The sequence below is a fragment of the Sinocyclocheilus grahami genome, unplaced genomic scaffold (assembly GCF_001515645.1).
Source record: "Sinocyclocheilus grahami isolate Dianchi unplaced genomic scaffold, SAMN03320097.WGS_v1.1 scaffold143.1, whole genome shotgun sequence".
Taxonomy (NCBI): Eukaryota; Metazoa; Chordata; class Actinopteri; order Cypriniformes; family Cyprinidae; genus Sinocyclocheilus; species Sinocyclocheilus grahami.
Window position 1 is genome coordinate 50,192 of NW_015505322.1, and position 19,817 is coordinate 70,008.

General features: G+C 36.3%; 1 protein-coding gene across 1 annotated transcript in view; it reads right to left on the bottom strand.

The window, feature by feature from the left end:
- Positions 1–726: 726 nt before the first annotated feature.
- LOC107591564 (kelch-like protein 5) overlaps positions 727–19,817 on the bottom strand; it is a 30,976-nt gene continuing 11,885 nt past the window's right edge. Inside the window, exons 3-10 of the mRNA XM_016280756.1 lie at positions 16,426–16,562; positions 15,131–15,327; positions 12,568–12,780; positions 6,534–6,720; positions 4,593–4,817; positions 2,375–2,405; positions 1,607–1,778; positions 727–1,096 (exon numbers count right to left, since the gene is read on the bottom strand). Coding sequence (XP_016136242.1) covers positions 1,040–1,096; positions 1,607–1,778; positions 2,375–2,405; positions 4,593–4,817; positions 6,534–6,720; positions 12,568–12,780; positions 15,131–15,327; positions 16,426–16,562 — 1,219 coding nt within the window. The 3' untranslated portion in view covers positions 727–1,039. The remainder of the gene's footprint in view (positions 1,097–1,606; positions 1,779–2,374; positions 2,406–4,592; positions 4,818–6,533; positions 6,721–12,567; positions 12,781–15,130; positions 15,328–16,425; positions 16,563–19,817) is intronic.

Genomic DNA, 19,817 nt, shown 5'->3' on the forward strand with positions numbered 1-19,817 from the left:
ATTTTTTTTTTATTATGAATGTTTACAACAGTTGCGCTAATTAATTTTTTTTGTGGAAACCATGATACTTTTTTTCTATTTTTTGATGAATAGAAATAAATAGAAAATGCATATGTTATTTGAAATAATTTGTAACATTTTAAATGACTTCACTGTCTCTTTTTGTCAATTTAATGCATCCTTGCTGATTAAAAATATAATAATAAAAAAGAAGTAAATAAAAATACTGACTTACTGACCCCAAGCTTTTCAACAGTAGTGTATATATTATACATAGTTACATTTTAAATAAATACATATCATATTTTTTATGGTGGTGCCAGTGAATGTGAAGTAAAAATAGGGCCCTAATTTATATTATGTTGCCTTAACTACTATTTACTTACATTTTAATTAATCATGCACTTTACATGTTTTTACATTGTACTTATATTTTAAATCTACCTGGATGTTAATTTATAATTACACTGTTGACCCATCCCTTACACCTTACCCCCACACTTAAACCTACCCATACCACCAAACCTGTCCATAACCTTATCCGTATCCCACCTGAACAGCAGCAAGTGTTTTGCAATACAATATGAACACAGTAAGTACATTGTACTTATTTTCTGATGTAAGTACATAGTAGTTAAGGCCATTTAATATAAAGTGGGACCAAAAATTGTATCTAGCAGAAGAAAAAAAAATCTTATTTTTCGACCCTGCCTTCTGATGGGGTGGAAATATGGAGGGATATACAGATAAACAGACGAATGGATGGACATTAAATCAAATAAACCCTGTTCATCAGAGACAGAAAAGGAGGAAGTCTCTCTTAATGTGCACAGCCATAAAAAACTGCTTTTAATAGATAAATACATACTAGAAGGCATAAAGGAAGACCACAGCGGAGTATTCAGCTGTATGTCAGGAAGTTATTTTCTTTGCTCTGGTCAGCAGATGCTCAGATCGGTCTGGATACACTACATCAAGAGCCCTGGAGGCTTGTACTGTACGACGGTCACCATGGAGATGATTGACAGCAGGAGGCATTTCAAAGCTTCACTGCAACCACACAAGCTCCGGCTCGACCTAAACACAACGGCGCCACCTAGAACAAAAACACAAATCCCAATTAGAGAAAATGATCATGCGTTTATGGGACTGATGTTCTCAATGATGAATCAATTTCCCTCCGTCAACACACACACACTGCCTAATGCTCTCTCTCCCACGCACATACACAAACACATCGTTACCCACACACATCCCAAGGCTTACAAACGAAACAATATGAACTCTCAGCATGTGGGCGAAGGAAACGTTGCCTAAAAACATAACGAGAAATGAAGCCCAGGAGAAATCAGCCGGTTGCTATAGTGAGAGGTAATAACAGACGCTGTGATGCAGAGAAGAGCTGTGCTCCTGTCAAAATGATGGAGGTCTTGCATTTACATAATGCACAAACAGCACCAGGAGGAATGAGGCAGAATCACACCGTAACAGAAAACGGAGCTGTTACTTGAGACACGAAAGAAATGGCAGATGGATGATAAATGTAAATGTGCAGATATTACAAGAAAGTCAGGTGGATGGACAAACACTAACTCTATGTGTTTACCTGTGTCCACTCATTGGTTTGGGGGTCGTAGGCTTCCACGGTGTTCAGATACACCTGACCATCATAACCGCCGACAGCATACAGACGGTCCCCCAGAAGACACACCCCCACAGCGTCTCTGCTGAGGCTCATGGGAGCTACTGCTGTCCACACGTCTGTCTTTGGGTCATACCTGAAAGAAGTGGCAAAACAGATGAATTATATAGACATGGGAAATCAACCAAGTTGATTTACAAATATTAACTACATTTATATTTCAGTAGACCATGACATCTCTGCACCTCAAGTGGCATATAAATTGGCTTTTTTGCCAACAAACCCATATTAGACTTTCACAGAGATCCATTATTATTCATAGATACATATATTATTCATAAATCACAGATTTAAATACCCTAACAACTCACTCATAGGTGCACAAACATCTTCAAACTGGATTGTATGACTAATGTAGCATCATTTACACCACACTGTACAATTTTGCCCCAATAACATTGTATCAAAAGTTATTTGTATTTCTTCAGGAAAAAACAGTGGTGGCGAAGTGCTTAAATTAAAGCAAAGCACGACAAATGTGACGTGTTACGAAAACGAAACAAAATAATCTTATTTATTTTCTGTGTGTCATTTACAAACAGTCTGTAACACTCATATTATGCCAAATATTTTAATTATTTGTATTTTGGATACATAAAATGCTAGTTTTGAAATTAGTCTCAGCAAGAAAAAATTATTTTCCATGTTATTCTCTAAATGTTACAAATGTACTTTCTACCAATGTCATTTCCACCACAGAATTCTATTAAATACAATACAAGACTTTATTTTGTAAAGGTCCACAATGCCCAAAGTTGAAAAAAATGCCCATACAGTATATAGGTTGGGTTGAGGTGATTTTTATTTATGTATTTTTTTTAGCGTGAGACAGAGATAAATCAATATTTGTATTCAGAAAGGATGCAATAAATTGATCAAAAGTGACATTAAATATCTTTATAATACTACAAAATATTTATATATTTTTTAAGAATCTAAAGAATCTCTGGGGAAAAAAAGTACCATGGTTTCCACAAAAAATTAAGCACTTTTTTCAACACTGATGTGGAACTTGAGCAGCAAATCAGCATATTAGAATGATTTCTGAAGGATCATGTGACATTGAAGACTCTAGTAATGATGCTGAAAATTCAGCTTTGCATCACAGAAATAAATAACATTTTAAAATATATTAAAATAGAAAAAAGTTATTTTAGATTGTAATAATATTTTACAAAAGTACTATTCTTACTGTGTTTTTGATCAAATAAATACAGCCTTGATGAGCATAAAAGACAATGAGCAAAACTGTGCAGCAAACAGATGTGTAAGATATGCAGGTAGGAAATGTGCATGTGTGTCTCCGTTCTGTCAGAAGTGAAGGACCTGCCAAACAAATGTTGACTGGCAGCGACTGAGAGCAGTCTGGGTGCGGGAAATGTTCAGCAGACAGACAGCTCTTTTAAACAAAGATGCAACAGGGCCAGAGAGACAGACAGATGAGAGAAGATGATGAGCACGAGTCAGTCACACTAAAAACCAAATACATTCCAAGACATGACCAAGAGGAAATCACACTCAGAGGCCTACTAACCACCCAGAAAAATGATCCCAGTAGACTGATGTTGTTAGCTAAATGTACTTACAACACAAAGCAGCTCATAAAATCGAAATGCTGTGGAGCACAGTGTTTCTGCTCTCAGAGAAAAGCTTTTATCTCTTCATTTATTTGGAAACTCGCTAAGATAAAAAGGTTTTTTTTCATGCATAAATCACAAGTGGGACTTTACCTATGCTTCTGTTCAAATGGAATCACACAATTTTTCATTAAAACACAAGCTCCAGTGTCATGTGACTATGAGTGGGTTTCACTCATTATGAAGCTGCTTCTGCCTAAATCAATAGATTTAAACACGTAACACTGGCACATTTCAGAAGTGCAACTTCAGCAACATGATCAATTACTACAGTGTGTCAGATACTAGTCTGACGCTAATCTGGCTCCTTCAGCACTGTAAAAACACTACAATAACAAAACAACTTTCCCTATGATCGCATTCATGTATTAATGGGCAGTCATACTAGACTACGAGCATGTAAAGTTCCTGAGGTCACACTCGGCAGTGCTTTTAAAAAAACGAAACAAAAACTAATTCAACAAAATGTAAAAAAAATATAAAAATTTTCTCTGTGTGTTTTTTTAGTTCAGAGGTCATGCAGTGGCGAATGATCTAGTGTTAGTCACGTCTTAATGGAATTGTTCACCCAAAAATGAAAATTTGCTGACAATTTACTCACCCTCACATCATTCAAGATGTAGACGAGTTTGTTTCCTCATCAGAACAGATTTGGAGAAATGTAGCATCACATCACTTGCTCACCAATGGATGCTCTGAGGTGAACGGGTGCCATCAGAATGAGAGTCCAAACAGCTGATAAAAACATCACAATAATCCACAAGAAATCCACACCACTCCAGTCCATCAATTAACATCTTGTGAAGCAAAAAAGTGCATGTTTATAAGAAACAAATCCATTATTATTGTGATGTTTTTATCAGCTGTTTGGACTCTCATTCTGATGGCACCCGTTCACCTCAGAGCATCCATTGGTGAGCAAGTGATGTGATGCTACATTTCTCCAAATCTGTTCTGATGCAAGTAATAATAACAATTCTAAAGTTAAATTTTTTAAGGAATGTCACAAAAATGTTCATCCATGTTTCAGTTTAAACCGTAAAGCTCTGTCGTGCAGCACATTGTTTGTCTAACACTAACACAGAAAACAGAATTCAGACCATTTAAAACAGAAAACACAGAATTTGTGAAAAAAATAAATAATAATAATAAAACTGATTTGACAAGGTTGTAAATATTGTGTCAAGCAATTCATATTGTGAATTATCATGAAAAGTCCAATGAAGACACTAAATGCAAATGTTATTCCTCACCCAGGCCGTGTCTGTGAGTGGACATGGGGGGCATGACGCTCCAGCTCTTGCTGCGGGGGTTGTAACACTCTACTGTGTTGAGGGTCTTGAGTCCATCTCGTCCCCCGACCACATAGAGGCGGTCGTCAAGAACCGCCACGCCGAACTGCAGCCTTCTTCCACTCATGACAGCCACCTGCCGCCACGTGTCCCTCCGTAAACAGTACTGCTCAATACTAGTGGCCCCTTTAAAAACAGTTACAATCAGTTTTAAAAACACCTGTATATCAGTCGGGTCCATCTGTAAGCCACACTATTAGCACTGTACACACATGCAAGACTTCACAAATATTCCCTTATATCAATACAGAGAACAAAAAAAGCCTTTAAAGCCTTGATTGTTACAGAAAGTAGAAATCTGAAAAAAATAAATGGCTGTTATAAATTAAATATAAAATTACAAAGTACATTTTGTGAGGTTTATGCTTGAAAATATAAAAAAGTAAAATTAAATAAAAAAATAAAAATAAGTTAATAAACAACATACATTCACTGTAAGACAACACTGTTTTTAAGAGAAATATCATCTCTGAGTTAATAGGCTAAAATAAGAAACGAACAACCGGAAGTATAAAGCCCTAAGGACCAAACTGTGGAAGCAGAAGTCTCCATGCTTCTTTTCTAGCCAATCAGCTTGTTTTACCTTCTAAAAATGTACAGTAATTACATAGAGTGAGTAAGATTACAGCAGGGAAGCTGCAGAGCCACTTCAAAAACCCTTGAAAACCTGGTTCTGCCCCTTTACAGGCCAGTGCAACATTCGGTTCCAGAAGTAAAAATCCAATTCACTTTTTTCATAAAGAACTTGTTTTTGCTGTTTTGCTTTCATGACAGATCTACAATGAGTTGCGAGCTTAATACTTTACAACATATAAAAGTGATTATATATTGTTCTGTAGAAGTCAACAAGTTTATTTCAACAAATATATAATATCAATATAAATAGCAAAAATGTAATAGCAAAAAAATTATAATTAATAGAAAAAAATTTGATAGCAAAATTCATTGCAAAAAATCTAAAAAAATACTGTGAGGTGGGCAATACTTTGGATCTACCAATCAAAGATACTGTCAATACCGTAGAAAAAAGAAACACAGCAAAAGAGCCCAGTAGTGAACTCATACCAATGAATCATTGCAAATTATATAATAAAATCTCCCTACAATTCCAAACAATATATTAGGATTTATTTAACTATTTTGCAATAAAATATAAATTATATTCTATTGTATATATAAAATGTTTATAAATCAAGAGTTCTATATTGTATAATTATGTACATTGCAGTGTTTCAGTCCATTCAGTTCCAATGTACATCACAGTCTTTCTCTGATTTTTTTCTTCTGTAATGCTGTGATTAATCTCAGAGCTGGGTGGTTTAGTTCGTGCCTTGGAACTCTTTACTAAGAAATATTATGAAATTCCAATGAAGAACATGAATGGAACAAAGTGTTCCGTCACTGTGGCACCAGTCAATACGAACTATGAATTATATGAATCACCTTTATGATTCACCTGTATGATTCACCCTCAACACAACACAGCTCTGAATTCAGTTAATACCATTCACCTTCAGCCTCATTAAACAATACATAATTCAGACCTTCCAACTGGAAGAGCACATCTCAGCACATCTGCAAGTGCATAACAGATCAGACCTTTCACCATAAAGAGGACACGACAACGCTGAAACGCTTGAAAGCACCATTAACTTAAAAGACTCTGAAAATGGTAATGTCTCAGCAGTCCACTGCACTAATGGAGAAAGACTGACAGACAGAAAGAGTGAACAAGGGAGAAATGGAGGGGTTACCTTGTTATCAACCCAGATAATGTTTTTAAAAAAAAGCTAAGGCATATAGAACTTTAGAAACAACAAAAAAAGGATATAAAAGGAATACCTTTTGTGGCATCCATGCCACCCACAGCGAAAAGTGCCCCGACAGTGGCCTTGCGTGGACGTGTCCTCGGGCTCTGGAGAAGTGGCCGTCTCTCTGGCAACAAATGATACTTCATGGCCTCCATCACCAGCCGCTGACACTCCACACTGTCTCTTAGCAGTGGATTTGACTCCATATCGGCTAAAAACTGCATGAAGATAAGACAATAACTGTATGACCCAATATCACCAAAAACTACACATTATAAAATGTATAATGTTCAGAGGAGGGAATACCTTCTCAAAGCACTATTTCCCTCTTAGCCTTGTTGATTACATGTTTTTATGTAGATCATGAAGAGTTCTTTTATTTTATTGATTGGTTGTGCTACTAAATCGAATTGCAAAAATAACAAAGTCTCAAAAGAACTGCCCTCCCTCTCTGCCATTGGTTGGGCAAAACAAACTTATGCCCCAAATTCACTTGAATGAAAAAGAAAAAAAAATGTAAAAAGGTAAATTCTTATTTTTAAGCGTAGTTCTGGCACAAACCACCTGAAAACGCTTTTCCAAAAACATAAAACATTTTTCTGACATGAAATCTTTAAGACTACAGCCGCAAAGAGCTATGTAACAAACTGGGTTCCAAACCAAACCCTTACCCTCATCCACTTAAAGACACTTTGATAACCTGACAGGAGTGAACCCTTCCCAGAGGACTCAGGGGACACAATGAAGAGAGGATGCAAGCTTCCGATGAAACTTCTGACAAAAGGTCCTACCTACATTCCTTTTTTAAAGGAGGGAATCCCAGTGAGAGACAGAGCTATTGTCCCTCAGGGTCTCTAACAGAATACAGAGACTCTTATATAGGTTACTACTCCTGAGCAAACAAGCTTTTAAGAAGCTAAAACTGCCAAACACACACAAACACATGAAACTCTAAATCATATTCACATCATCCATAAACATCACACGGGGCATTCTTTATTTTTCTTCCTCTCGTCGCTCTCTTTTTCTCATAATCCTCTTCAAACGACACCTCTTGTGGCCCTGTTAACGAGTCTTCGTTCGTCACATTCATCCTCTCATCTGCCCTGTTTATATCCTCTCTCAGCTGGCTAGTAAATCGAGTAGGTTTTAATTAGTGTGTCTTTGGATAGTCACTGTAATAACAGCATAATATTTTCTGCTGCAGTGCTATAGCCCCATAGAGACACTCTGTAAGATCACACACAGACAGACCCTGAAATCAGTTTCTCACCACACCTGCCAAAGGCGAGTAAAAATTTAGCATCCAAGTCGATTTACTTATATAGCGCTTTTCACAATACACATTATTTCAATGCATCTTTACAGAAGGTCATGATGTTAAAGTTTATAATATCTTAAGTTCACTCATGAAAAGTCTTGGGATAAATTGTAAAATCTTTATTAATGTAAAAAGAATGTGCATAGGTTTGGTCCTGGCAGACTAGAATCGATTTACTTATATAGCGCTTTTCACAATACACATTATTTCAATGCATCTTTACAGAAGGTCATGATGTTAAAGTTTATAATATCTTAAGTTCACTCTTGGGATAAATTGTAAAATCTTTATTAATGTAAAAAGAATGTGCATAGGTTTGGTCCTGGCAGACTAGATCTGCTATGCTGCTGCTGCTGTAGAGCAAGTAGACTTGCTTCTGCTAAATGCTCGCCTTGCTCGGATCATAAAATTGAAAGGAAACATGCTGCTGCTGCTAAAGAGAGGAAGATCCCTCATAGCAGATCTAGGCAGGTGGTGCTGGGGAGGTGGTCGGCTAACATGAGGACATGCATAGCGTGCAGATAAAGCATTCATTTAATGTCCTGGTTATATAGACAAACAGTAATGAGTATGTGAATCTGATTGGGTGGGAACCTCACACAACACCGACACATTCAGCACATCCCGATATATCATGACACTGATATAGTTTCAATCAGTAGGGCTGCACGATAAATCGCATGCTTTTATCATGCTCCATCTGAAAGCACGTGCTGGAGATTTACTACTAATCACAGAACCGGCTTTACTGACGAGATGTGCATGATAAAATGTCCTGGTTATATAGACAAACAGTAATGAGTATGTGAATCTGATTGGGTGGGAACCTCACACAACACCGACACATTCAGCACATCCCGATATATCATGACACTGATATAGTTTCAATCAGTAGGGCTGCACGATAAATCGCATGCTTTTATCATGCACATCTCGTCAGTAAAGCCAGTTCTGTGATTAGTTGTAAATCTCCAGCGTGTGCTTTCAGATGGAGCGGCATTTAATTTAATTTACTTACAGAGCTGTAGTTCTCTGACAAGCTACGCAAACAGCTTTCATTACCGCATGCGATACATCGCTGAATAATGAACGCGATATTGCGTAGCTTGTCAGTGAACTACGGCTCTGTGTAGTAAAATGCCGCTCCATCTGAAAGCACGTGCTGGAGATTTACTACTAATCACAGAACCGGCTTTACTGACGAGATGTGCATGATAAACGCATGCGATTTATCATGCAGCCCTATCAATCAGCATTTGTTTTACACAGCCATGCTTGAGATATGAATCTGTATGTATATCTGTGTGCACACCATCATTCAGCGCCACCTCATTGAATCCATAATCACATCCATCACTGCGCTCACAAAACAGTTTTCTAGTTAGAGCTTGAATATTCCGCCCATACAACACCATCTCCACCTCCTCAGTCTCTGCTTTCACCTCCCTCCCACTCACCATCCATAAAACCCATACTTCTTTATCGCCACTCCTCCCTTTCTCCTTCTCCTCTTCATGCTTAAAACTAAAGCTAGTCATTTCCATCGCTTTCATGAAAAAGCTTGCATCACATACAGTGAACAAGTGCATCTGTTATGAACTAAAATCGATCATCTCCACTGAACGTGAATACTGAGAAAACATGTTGGAAGAGAAATGAATGTTCTGGAGTTAGGACGGCTGGACGGTGGCTTAGAAGGTTTTTTCTTCATTGGAAAGCACAGAACAACCTGCGATTTACATTTAGATGGAACTGAACAAACTCTGCTCAGTCAGCCACGAGTGGGAGAATAGCTCGTCTGGAATTATTTAAATATTTCTCCTTTGCAACCTTGGAAAAAAGGGGGGAAGAGAGAAATAGAAAGGTAGAAAAGAGGGAAGAGGGAGTTCAGTGGAATTCATCATGCATTTAAAATGAAAAAGTGCAAAGCTTTGAGCTCAGAGGGGAAAGAAGCTCAATTAAACTGCATATGTGAATATGCCCTGCGCCCACAGACTGTCTATGACAATAATATCAACACTGCAGTAGGCCTGCACAATCATATAAATAACCAAGATTACAATGACATCTGTAGCAATTAACAAGTCTGCTCCCATTGCATCAAAATGTGCATTGTATAATGACAAGTTGAAATGAGCTAGATCTATGAGGTCTAATCCACAGATGCATGTTTCACATTTCTGATTGGCACACAAATATTGATGGTATTTTTTATCAGGCTCCTATATTTATGTTTAGTCACTTTAATTGCATAGAAAAGGACCTATACATTGCTATTAGAGTAAAATTACTTAACCTAAACATAGGAGTCTAATAAAAATGCTCATTTTAGAAGAAAATTTCAGATGGCACTTAGAGGCTTTTGCATCTGAACTCTTCATATTTTTCACATCTAAATGACAACAACAATAAAAAAACTTTTCAGTGGAGTGTGTGTACATGTGTAAGAAGGGAAGAATGCGATAAGAGAAAGAGACACAACAACATTCTTATCACACTTTCCAGGCTCCAAATGCATCCCATCATTGAGTACACAGCCTCACAGCCCAGAAGAACAGCACTGACCTTCACACACACATAAAGACCACAGATACTATAAGGGCCAAATAGCAATGCTCTGCACGAGCACATAAAGGCAAAGGCTTCTAGCTACACAAGCTTGATTTTACGCCTTTAACACATTAACACATTTTTACGCATTAACACAGGAAATGTGACGGAATGCAATTCATAATGGAATGCAGGTATATGTTTAATTGCATAATGAAAATTAAAGTAATAGTTCACAGAAAAAAAAAATTTTATTGACCCTTAAGCCCCCGCTGATTTCCATAATATGGAAAGACACACTATGGAAGTCAATGAGGACCAGAAACATTATTCAAAATATCTTATTTTGTGTTCAGCATAAGAAAGAAACTCATACAGCTTTGGAAAAACTTAAAGGGATGTTTCACCCAAAAATGAAAATTACCCCATGATTTACTCACCCTCAAGCCATCCTTGGTGTATATGACTTTCTTCTTTCAGACAAATACAATCGGAGTTATATTAAAAATGTCCTGGATCTTCCAAGCTTTATGATGGCATCGAATGGTGGTCGAGATTTTGAAGCCCAAAAATGTGCATCCATCCATCCATCTGTCTCACGAGAACCAAGTTTTGTTTACAGCAAAGAAAAATCAATCTTCCCTTGGCTTATATTGAAATCCTCCTACAGTTTTCTTTACAAATCCTTGTTTTGTACTTCTCATTCGTGACCGGTGTTTACACGCCGGAGCCGTGTGGAGCACTTTTTATGATGAATAGACGCACTTTTTTGGGCTTCAAATCTCGACTCCCATTCAATTCAAATTTATTTGTATAGAGCTTTTCAGGATACAAATTGTTGCAAAGCAGCTTTACAGAAAATTACGTTTCTACAATATATTTAGTAGCTTGTCAGCGGTGACTATGTCAAATTGATGTACATATTCCAGAAATGTGTGGTAAAAAAATAACATTATTAACAGCAATGATTATATGTTGCAATCAAACTTGTAGCAAAATTCACTGCCATTATAAAGGTTGGATGAGCCAGGACATTTTTAAGTCATATACACCTAGGATGGCTTGAGGGAGAGTAAATCGTATTGTAATTTTTGGCTGAACTATCCCTTTAAGGGTGCGTAAATGAGGAGAGAATATTCATATTTAGGTGAACTATCCCTTTAAGAGTAATCTGACTTATTCTACAGTCAGTCTTCTCTTTCAGGTCAAAGACGGTAAAATTTGCCCTACGATGAGAGATATTTTATGATCCCCAAAATTTGTCTGAGATGGCAAAATCATGTAAATTACACATAATGCAACCATATGCATGCATGCAATGCTAGCTAACTACTTACATCTGTATTAGCGTACAATACCATTGAAAAGATTTGGATCGGAAAGATTTTTTCATTTATTTGCTCACTAAGGCTGCATTTATTTTACCAAAAATACAGTAGAGTACAGTAAATATTATTAAAATTAAAAATAAATGTTTTCTATTTTACTATATTTTAAACAAAGCTGAATTTTCAGCATCATTACTCCAGTCTTCAGTGTCACATGATCCTGCAGAAGTCATACTAATATGCTGATTTAGTGGAAACTGCTAAGATTTTTTTATATTCTTTGATGAACAGAAAGTTCAAAAGAACAGCATTTATTCAAAATAGAAATATTTTATAACATCATAAATGTCTTTACTGTCACTTTTGATCAATTTAATGCATCTTTTCTTTATAAAAGTGTTATTTTTTAATAAATGACCTCAAACTTTTGAACAGTAGTGTACTTGCATGAAGTATTTGCAATGCATAACATCATAACCAACAATCATATGGTCCTTATGCTCTTGAATATACAGTACACTTAATATTTGCTGCATCACACAAGCAAATACAGTTTTATATCTTTATTTGAACTTTAAAAAAAAAGTTCCTGTGGACGTTACAAAGACATGCCGACTTACTTAAAAAGAACAAAGTTCAAAGGCTGTTCAGTTAATAAAGGCTGTTAATTACTGTGACTTACCGATTTACTGACTGGATCACTCAATTAACTGATTAGCTGATACATGAATTACTGCAGATTAATGATCTTCTGATGTGGATTTACAGGCATACTGATCAAGCTGTCTGAACAAGTAACAGCACAGCAGAATAAAAGACTAGCTGACTGCTTGACTGATGGAGAGATGGATGCATGGTTGACTGACCTGGGGTTTAAGCAGGGGTAGGCGGATGTGAGCGAGAAGAGCAGGAAGTTGTGATTGGCGGGAGGGAGCATCGTGGCGGACCCAGCTAAGGAGAGCAGTTACCACGGTTTCCTCTTCTGGAACGTTCATGTCGTCAGAAGCTAAAAGCTTCTCCACCTCACATGCAGGCAGGAGCAGAAACTCCTGATGCCTCATGGCCTCCATGAAGTGCTCCTACAGAAAGAGAGAGAGAGAGAGATTATCTGGACTGGTTCATGGAACCAAGGATGTGGTTGTCAAAGCATAGACCATCAAAGTATGTGTGTGTGTGTGTGTGTGTGTGTGTGTGTGTGTGTGTCTAATGGCCTTTCAGCATAGCAACATACAAAACGTGCACTCCTGCCAAGCAAAGAAATGAACATACAGATGTAAATGGTGGATCAGTGGCACGTGATGTTTAGATCAGGTTTGGGCTTTTAGATGTTTAGCCACAGTGACACAATTTATAGCAGTGCAGCTTTGTACAATAACACAAAACACCGGGTATTATTGAACAACAATGTGGAACAACAGCATATTATTACTGCATGATACAGGTTACATAATGTGTACCAATTATAATTAAATATAACTAGTTAAGTAACAATTAATATATTATATATATATATAATATGTACTACAGTTCAAAAATATGTGGTCAATTATTATTTTTTTTTTTAAAGTTATTAATACTTTTATTAAGCAAGGATGCCTTAACTTGATCAAAAGTGACAATAATGGCATTTATAATATTTTTTTTTAAACTTACTAATCATCCAAATATCACCACAACTGTTTTCAACGTGTATAATAATAAGAAATATATCAAATCAGCATATCTGAAGGATCATGTACCCCTAAAGACTGGACTAAAGGCTGCTGAAAATTCAACTTGCATCAAAGAAATAAATTACATTTTAAATATATTCAAACAGAAAACAATTATTTTAAATTGTAATAATAGTTCACAATATTACAGGTTTTATTGCTTCTGCTTTTAAATTTTTAAAAACAGTCAAAAATCTTCCCAACCCCAAACAGTTACATTCACATACATAAATATACGTCTGTCAAGAGATAGATAGACAGACAGACAGACAGACAGACAGACAGACAGACAGACAGACAGACAGACAGACAGATAGATAGATAGATAGATAGATAGATAGATAGATAGATAGATAGATAGATAGATAGATAGATAGATAGATAGATAGATAGATAGATAGATAGATAGATAGATAGATAAGAATTATCCCACATTGATGGACCACACCCACAGAGCATAAACTATTACTTATAGTTCAGATACCAGATTTTTTAAAGTGTATTCTCTTCCCTTAAAAAAATCTGATAATAATATTTATTTTGCATTACTATGCATGAATATACTGTTGTTTGCATATCAGAATTTGTATGTAGCATTTATTTCCCTGCTTTCTTTGCAGGTCTGCTACCCAACATGGCCACACATCCCAGAATAAGAAAGAGAGTGGGAATACAAAGTGGACAAGAGAACTGGACATCATTGCATTGTTGGGGGATGGGAGGGATGAAATAAAAACAAGGGAAGGAAAGCCAGATAGGAAACTGGATGGAAAATGGAAAGCAAGTTTTCAGTGCAGTCTCCATGACAACCCCCCTGTTGTGAACTGTGGGCGGGCTATTATGGGTTATATTTTCTTGAATGAGTTTCCCTCAGGAGCAGTGGAACATCAAACGCTGAGCAGAAAATTTGCGAAGAGGAACAGTAGCATGTCCAATTAAACACACTCGCCTCATTCAGGGAACTTTTTCAGCACTAGTGCTTCCACGCCTGTTAAAACGGGCTCAATTGCCCACTCATAAACCCTCAGACACAGGCACAGGCAGCCAGATGGACACAGATGGCAATATACACTCTTAAAAATAAAGGTGCTTCACAATGCCATAGAAGAACCTTTTTGTCTAAATGGTTCCATAAAGAACCTTTAACATCTGAAGAACCTTTCTGTTTCACAAAAGGTTCTTTGTGGTGAAAGAAGGTTCTTCAGATTACAAAAAGGTAATAAAGAGATGGTTCTTTAAAGAACCTTTGACTGAATGGTTCTTTGTGGAACCAAAAATGGTTCTTCTATGGCATCGCTGTGAAGAACCTTTTGAAGCACCTTTATTTTTAAGAGTGTATGAATACAAATACACACACTCACTGAGGTAGCCACTCACATAGACGCAATACAGAACGCTGAAGGACGAACAAAAATATATATACAGCGTGTCTGTAAGTTTAAGCAATAATGGCCTCTAATTCACTTCCAAGTTTTTGACTCTGTGAACTACGGATAATAAATCCTTCAGTATGCGCTTGGTTGGGAGGAGGACAAACAAAGAAGAATGAAAGAAAAGTGATAAAAGAAGAAAAATGAGGCAGAGAGAGGGGTGCTCACTGAAGATAAAAAACAAAGAGGTTTAGTAGAAACTCCTTTTGACTTTGCCAGCATATCATCTGTACTAATTAAGTCAGTCTGTAACTATTCTCAGTGTGTGTGTGTGTGTTTTTGCTCACCATGGTGTGGTTGTGTGCCACCTTATGGAGTTCCAGACAGCCCTGGGCATCTGCAAAAGATCGAATGCCCAGACAGTTGGAAGGATGGAGTTGTTTCATTAGATAACTGCAGCAGGCTTGAACCACCGCAGACAGCTGCAGAAGACAGGAGGCCGACAACAAACTCTCTATAGTGTCCTCTCTCAACTCCAAACACCCTGTAGAAAGAAAGACAGTCATTTCTGTTAATGGATGTTAATAATTATTTATTAAGCACACTACCGTTCAACGTTTTGGGGTCAGCAATACATTTTTGGAAAGAACTTAATACTTTTATTCAGAACTGATGCAATAATTTGATCAAAAGCGACAGAACAGACATTTATGTTACAAAATAAATATATGCTGTTATTTTGACCTTTCTTTTTATCAAAGAATCTTAAAAAATGTATCAACAAAATATTCCCCAAAAAATATCAAGCAGCACAACTGTTTTGAATGTTGATCATGAGAAATGTTTCTTGAACATCAAATCAATCAGATCAGTATATTAGAATATACTGATTTCTGGAAAATCATGTGACACTGAAGACTGGAGTAATGACCCCATAAATAATAATAATTTTAAGATCCTCTCTGTTGGGTCATTTTAATTTTAATTTTACATTTTAATTTTACCCCATACACTGAAAGTCACTGGGGTTCAAAACAACACTGGACCCCACTGACTTTGATTACATGTAAAAAGAAAAATACGATGATATTTTAGTATCATTATACTATTTATTAATCTTTTGAATTAGCTGCTTTATTTTTATATTTTCAGTTCTCATTTCAGTTCCATCTTTTTAAATATTCTATTTAACTTTATTATTATTTAATTTTTTATATAATTGAATATTTACTTGTGCATGGTAATTTTGTTTACTTTATGATTATATCCAATGTCACCTTGCACTCAAATTGAAATATGTACACTTAAAATAGATATTTAATACCAAATAATTAATTATATTTTAAAATAATATTTTAATAACTCTGTTAAATGCAACTCTGTAACTCTGTTGTCTTTCAAATTTTCATTTATAATATTGTAATTTTAAAAGTGTTGCATTTGCATTTATTTTCAGTGCATTTTCTTTTCTTTTCTTTTTTGCCACAAAATAGTATACAATTTTAATATCAGTCATAATACTAACATAATTTTCAGTTTATTGGTATTTGCACCAAATTTTAATGACAATCTTTAGTGTGTGCATGTTCATCCTTAGTAAGTGTATGTATAATCAAACCTTCTCTTCCAGATAAACACATACCTGTGTAAGCATACTGTACCAAGACCCATAATGCATCTGGATCCACACCCTCCATTTTGACCTCCTCTTGTTTTGCCTCTCGGACATCACTGGTGAACATGGCCGCAAAGTAATCGGACACTGACGAAAGAACCAGTCTATGACAGAAAGAGAGAGCGAGAGAGAAACTATGAAACAATATCTCACTGAGTGCCCACATGCTTTTACACGCTCTCATTTTTTCACACATACTATTTGTCTTCTGGATCACTGATTAGACACTTTTGTGTGCTGCAGGTAAAGCATGATAAAAAGTTGGAAAAGAAAACAGACGGAATAGAGAAACAGAGACAGATTACACTAAGGTTCTGTCAACTGAAGCATGGTAAAATGAGGATTGCCTACTCAAATCCAGCTCTGCAGACAAAGATATTCAAACACACACACAGTCAAAACTTGTGCCTTTAAATCTATTAGACTCATAGCCAAAACGCTAATTACTGTATCAAAGAGCTGAGTGTGTGTGTGTGTGTGTGTGTGTGTGTGTGTGTGTGTGCATGTTTATGTGGTTTATGAGGACACAAATTTGTATAATAACATGGGTATGACATAGGTATTACAACGAGAAGGTGATTTATGAGGACATTTTCAGTGTCCCCTTAATTCAAAAGGCTTATAAATAATTCAGAATTAGTTTTTTTGAAAATCTAAAAATGCAGAAAGTTTCCTGTGAGGGGTAGGTTTAGGGGTAGGGTTGGTGTAGGACAATAGAAAATACGGTTTGTACAGTTTAAAAACCATTACGCCTATGGAGACTCCCCATAAACCATAAAAACAAACCTGTGTGTGTGTGTGTGTGTGTGTGTGTGTGTGCTTGTATTACCGCTTGAAAGGAAGACAAACTCAGTGTGGTTTGTTTTTGTTTGCTTTACATATTAAGTTACTAAGCAATTTTATTGTTCTGTTGCAAGTATGCTGGTTGTGTTTAATAAGATTAATAAAAAATTTGATAGGTCATTTACATTAAATACATCTAACCGGATTACCAACTGACAGCCACTAAACCTCATAAACTTGACACTTAACTAGAAATGAAAAAAGGATCATCTCAGATATGACACCACTGAAATTATCCTAAAAAGTCCATCTCTATTTTGACTGATAAGAATAAGATCTACCTTCGCTTCAGAAGGCCTTTATTAACTCCAGGGAGCCGTGTGGAGCACTTTTTATGATGGATGGATGCACTTTATTTTGCTTCAAAATCTCAACCACCAATCACTGCCATTATAAAGCTTGGAAGAGCCAGGACATTTTTTTATATAAATCCAATTGTATTCGTCTGAAAGAAGAAAGTCATACACCTAGGATGGCTTGAGGGTGAGTAAATTTCATTTTTGGGTGAACTATCCCATTAAAGGGATCAAATTTGTGACTGCAGGGGGACTATAATCATTTTGAAAAGCAAAATGTTCCCACAAACAATGAAAGCATTTGAGCAACAGGAAGTGGTGTAATTATGAATAAATATTAATCATTTTACTATTTTCCTGCCTGATTAATATTACCAGTAATAGCAGAAACTACCACCATGTTGTGATGCCACAAACAACCCCCCACCCCAACCCGATCTCATGAGAAAATGTAACTACTATACAAGTTTATTTGTATAGATTTATATTTTAGTTTGTACAAAGATTTTTTTTTTTTTTTTACAAAAAAACGTAGGCATGGTCCAAACCTATAAACCTAACCCTCAGTGGGGCAAAAATGTATGAATGAGATTGTATGAATTCATATGAATTTGCCAAAAAATAAAATCATTAAGAATTGCCATGAGAGTGCAACTTCAAAACTCCAGCACCACTGGAAGCAGGTACATTCAAACATAGAGATATGGAAACACATGAAGCTGGTAATGGTGAATACGCATGCAAGAATTATGATGAAAAAAAGTAACGAGGGGAAAGAAGAAAAGAGAAAGAAAGGGAGCACAAATGAGGCTTCAGCAGAGAAGCGGGGAGAGAAAGTACATTAGAAACTGTGAGACTCATTTGGCAGCATGAGTAACACTCAGCATTTGCCCTCTGCCACTCTCCTTCACTCTCTCTATCTGCACTTTCATCACCGAGCAGATTGCTTTTAAACCTTTCCCTTTGCACACAAGCAAAATAATCTAGCCGTTCTCTGTTTTTACTCATATTAGAGTGTCACTGAATAACTGATTCAGCTTTCTTGTAAGCTCTTTCTCATAGTAGCCTGAAAGTCTGTGCTAAAGCAAGATTTTAGGATTTTAGCTTGCAGATGGTGTTCTAGTTAAAAAGGTACAAAGGCTATTCACTATACAGTGCATGTGTGTGCATCATTATAAATAAAACGCCAGCTAAAACCTTCCAGCTGCCCGAGGCAGCCCTGAAATCAGCAGAACTATGCCATCAAAAAACACGTGGAAACAACACAAAGAGGAGGGAAAAATAATGAAGGAGAGGAGAGAGCAGAGAAGAACAGAGTGATGGAATGCCAAGGCACTGCAATATACAGGTCATTTTTCGATTAGAGAAATGTTTCTGTCCTCTACTATGATTTTGAAGTATAGGGGTGTCAAAGTTTGCTTGTTAACACGTGCAGTTAATAAATTTTTCAGTGCTATTAACACATTTATTCAATTTGACACTATAAAGGCTATATTAAACTCTGTGTGATTACCAAAAACTGATTGGATCAGAGCTGACACACACAGAAGTCCTTCGCAAAGCATGCATTCATAAGTAAATAATGGCGACAGACCATCCTTATGTGGGATTTATTTATAAATCAAAACAAATGGGACGTTTAACAAAAGTAAAGTCATTTGCATTATTTGTATGGCAGAATTTAACTTGTCTGCAAAAAGTCGTGCATAGAAATGTCAATGTGAAGATGAAGTCTTCTGAATCTGAACACGTTTGTGTCTATAATTACTTTTTTGTAAATTTGCTTTTAACAGAGAGTGTTTGAAGGTCAGAAGTGTAATTTATTGTAAGATTTTAATATCATGATTTGAGAGCAAGTTTATTGGGTGTCATACTCAAACCAGTGAATTTGTATGTATTTTAATTCAATATGGGAAAGTAAAAATCCAACAATGTCTTCACCCAAAACTGAAGTATTTCCATTAGCATTTCAAAATATAAATTCATATCATACAATTCACATTAACACACATTTTTTAAAATCTTTGAGTGTGCATAATTTGTGTATGAGGACTGAATTTTGATTTAGTTCGTGCACTGAAATGACTTACTCAAAAAAAAAAAGAACAAACTCTCTGAGCTGGATTTAAGCTTAAGATCTAAACTGGAAAAACATTTCAAAAAATGCACAAAGAGCATGAGCGAAAAGCTGTGGAACGGTGTGGGGGGGGGGGGGGCCAA